Below are 2062 nucleotides of genomic sequence, written 5' to 3'. Positions count from 1 at the left end.
TCAATCGGTTGCCTCCCATATTCGCCTTGACCAGGGATCAAACTCACAACCTAGGTATGTGCCCTGACTGGGAATTGAACCTGCAACCTTTTAGTGTACAGAACGATGCTCCAACAACTAAGCCTCCCAGCCAGGGCTGCTCTGTTTTATTATAAAACCATTATTATGGACCAGCAACATTAGCATCACCTTGGAGCTTGTTAGGAAGGTAGAATCCCACACCAAAAAATTGCTGAATGAGAATCTACATATTCACAAGATCTCCAGGAGATTTATGAGTACATTAAAGTTGAAGACGCACTCATTCAAAGGTCCCTTGATTTGTGATCTTCTGTGATAGAATCTATGTAACCCACCTTCCTGCCTTCTCTCCCAGCTGTTGATGACGAGTTATTCCATGCGGTCTACTGTGGTCTCCCGCTATGCCCACACTTTGGTCACTTCTGTCCTGTTCAATCCACATGCTGAGGCCCATGAAGCCATCTTTGACCTGGACCTGCCTCGCCTGGCCTTTATCTCCAATTTTACTATGTAAGTCTGCTCCCAAGCTCGCCGCTTCATTCATTCATGCGTACATTCGTGCATTCTTTGTCTTTTTAGCAGAGCACAGTGATGAAGAGCGTGCACTCTGAGGTCAGACTTCTTGAGTTTGAATCCTGGCTCTGCCAGCTATGGGACTCAGGACAAGTTACTTCTCAGAGACTCATTTTACACATTGGTAAAATGGAGATAAAATTAGAACCCACCTGCAAGGATTAAATGAGTTCATATATGTGACAATCCATGCCAAAAGCAGTGCTTGGCACATGATAAGTCCTTGATAATATTAGCTGACTTATTTTTTAACCAACACTGATACAGACTGTAACTCACACTGCACTGGGTACTACGGAAAGAGGAAGATGAGTTGCACATGGTCCCCGCTCCCAAGAGTCCATAGTCTAATGGGGGACATGGACAAGGAAAGAGATCATCTTAATAGAATTGCTGGAAACAAAGAGAAGTGAGTATAGGATGGTAGGAATGGTGAGGGCTATCAGGACACAGTGGTCAGTTCCCCACCCCTAGACACTCAGAGAAAGCCTCACAAAGATGACACCTGAACTGAGTCTTGAAATATGAGATGTTCACCAGGCAAGCAGGGTTGGGGCAGTGCTGGGGAATGTGGACAAAAGGAATCCAGGGGCAAATAAATGTTCCCTCATTAGGGGAACTGCAGGAACCTCAGTGTCACTGGAGTGTAGGGCACAAGCTGGGGAAGAGAGAGGTCAGAAGTGAGACTGGAGAGATAAGAAAGACTAGGTGGTGGAGGGCTTCCCATGCCAGACCAAGTACCTACCATCACTCAATTGCCTCAAACTGTCTTGCGTTTGGACACTCACTAGGAATAACTGAACCATGTACTCCCCAAATATGTATATTTGTTAATTCACAAATTACACAAATAGACTACTGAGCAAATATATTAGATACATTATAAAGCACATGTGAAAACATAAAGGATGAGAAAGAGAAACCCTATAAGTAGAGTGTTATTCCTTTCCCACACACTCATGATTTGTCCCAGCACCCCATGGAGCGTGAGCACCTCACTGTAGACATAACTGTGGCCCATAATGAGGAGACCTGGTAAAGTTTTAAGCAAGGAGTGATGATAATGAAGTGGGGGGTGGACTGGTGGGGCCAGCCCAGCAGCAGGGAGCTAAGTTAGGAACCTGGGGCAGCATGAGGAATGCTGAGGGCTAGAGGCGGTGGGATTTGAGAGACCATAACAGAGAAGAAGCAGCCTGATGGGTATGGGTTTTAGTAAACTGGTTTCAGCTTGTCTGACCCAGTAGATGACAGTGCCTTCCTTGAGATGGTGAGCATGGGAGGAGGAGCAGATAAGGGGAAGCTTGGGATGGGAGGGTCATTAACCCATATAGCACCTTAGTGTGAGTTAGAAAAGGGTGCTTGGCTTTGGGGAGAGGGACTCAGATTTGGCAGATGAGTGAGGCTGGCATAGGCAGAGTTTCAGCCCTTGCTCAGATTCCCTCCTGGCAAGGCAGGGGAGTGGGGGGGG

General features: G+C 46.6%; 1 protein-coding gene across 1 annotated transcript in view; it reads left to right on the top strand.

The window, feature by feature from the left end:
* The window catches only part of ITIH6 (inter-alpha-trypsin inhibitor heavy chain family, member 6), a 29218-nt gene that overhangs the window by 965 nt on the left and 26191 nt on the right, over nt 1–2062 (top strand). The window contains exon 2 of the mRNA XM_005860890.1: nt 377–531. Coding sequence (XP_005860952.1) covers nt 377–531 — 155 coding nt within the window. The remainder of the gene's footprint in view (nt 1–376; nt 532–2062) is intronic.

Source organism: Myotis brandtii, unplaced genomic scaffold (genome assembly GCF_000412655.1).
Source record: "Myotis brandtii unplaced genomic scaffold, ASM41265v1 scaffold1424, whole genome shotgun sequence".
Lineage (NCBI taxonomy): Eukaryota > Metazoa > Chordata > Mammalia > Chiroptera > Vespertilionidae > Myotis > Myotis brandtii.
This window is presented reverse-complemented; position numbering and strand designations above follow the sequence as displayed.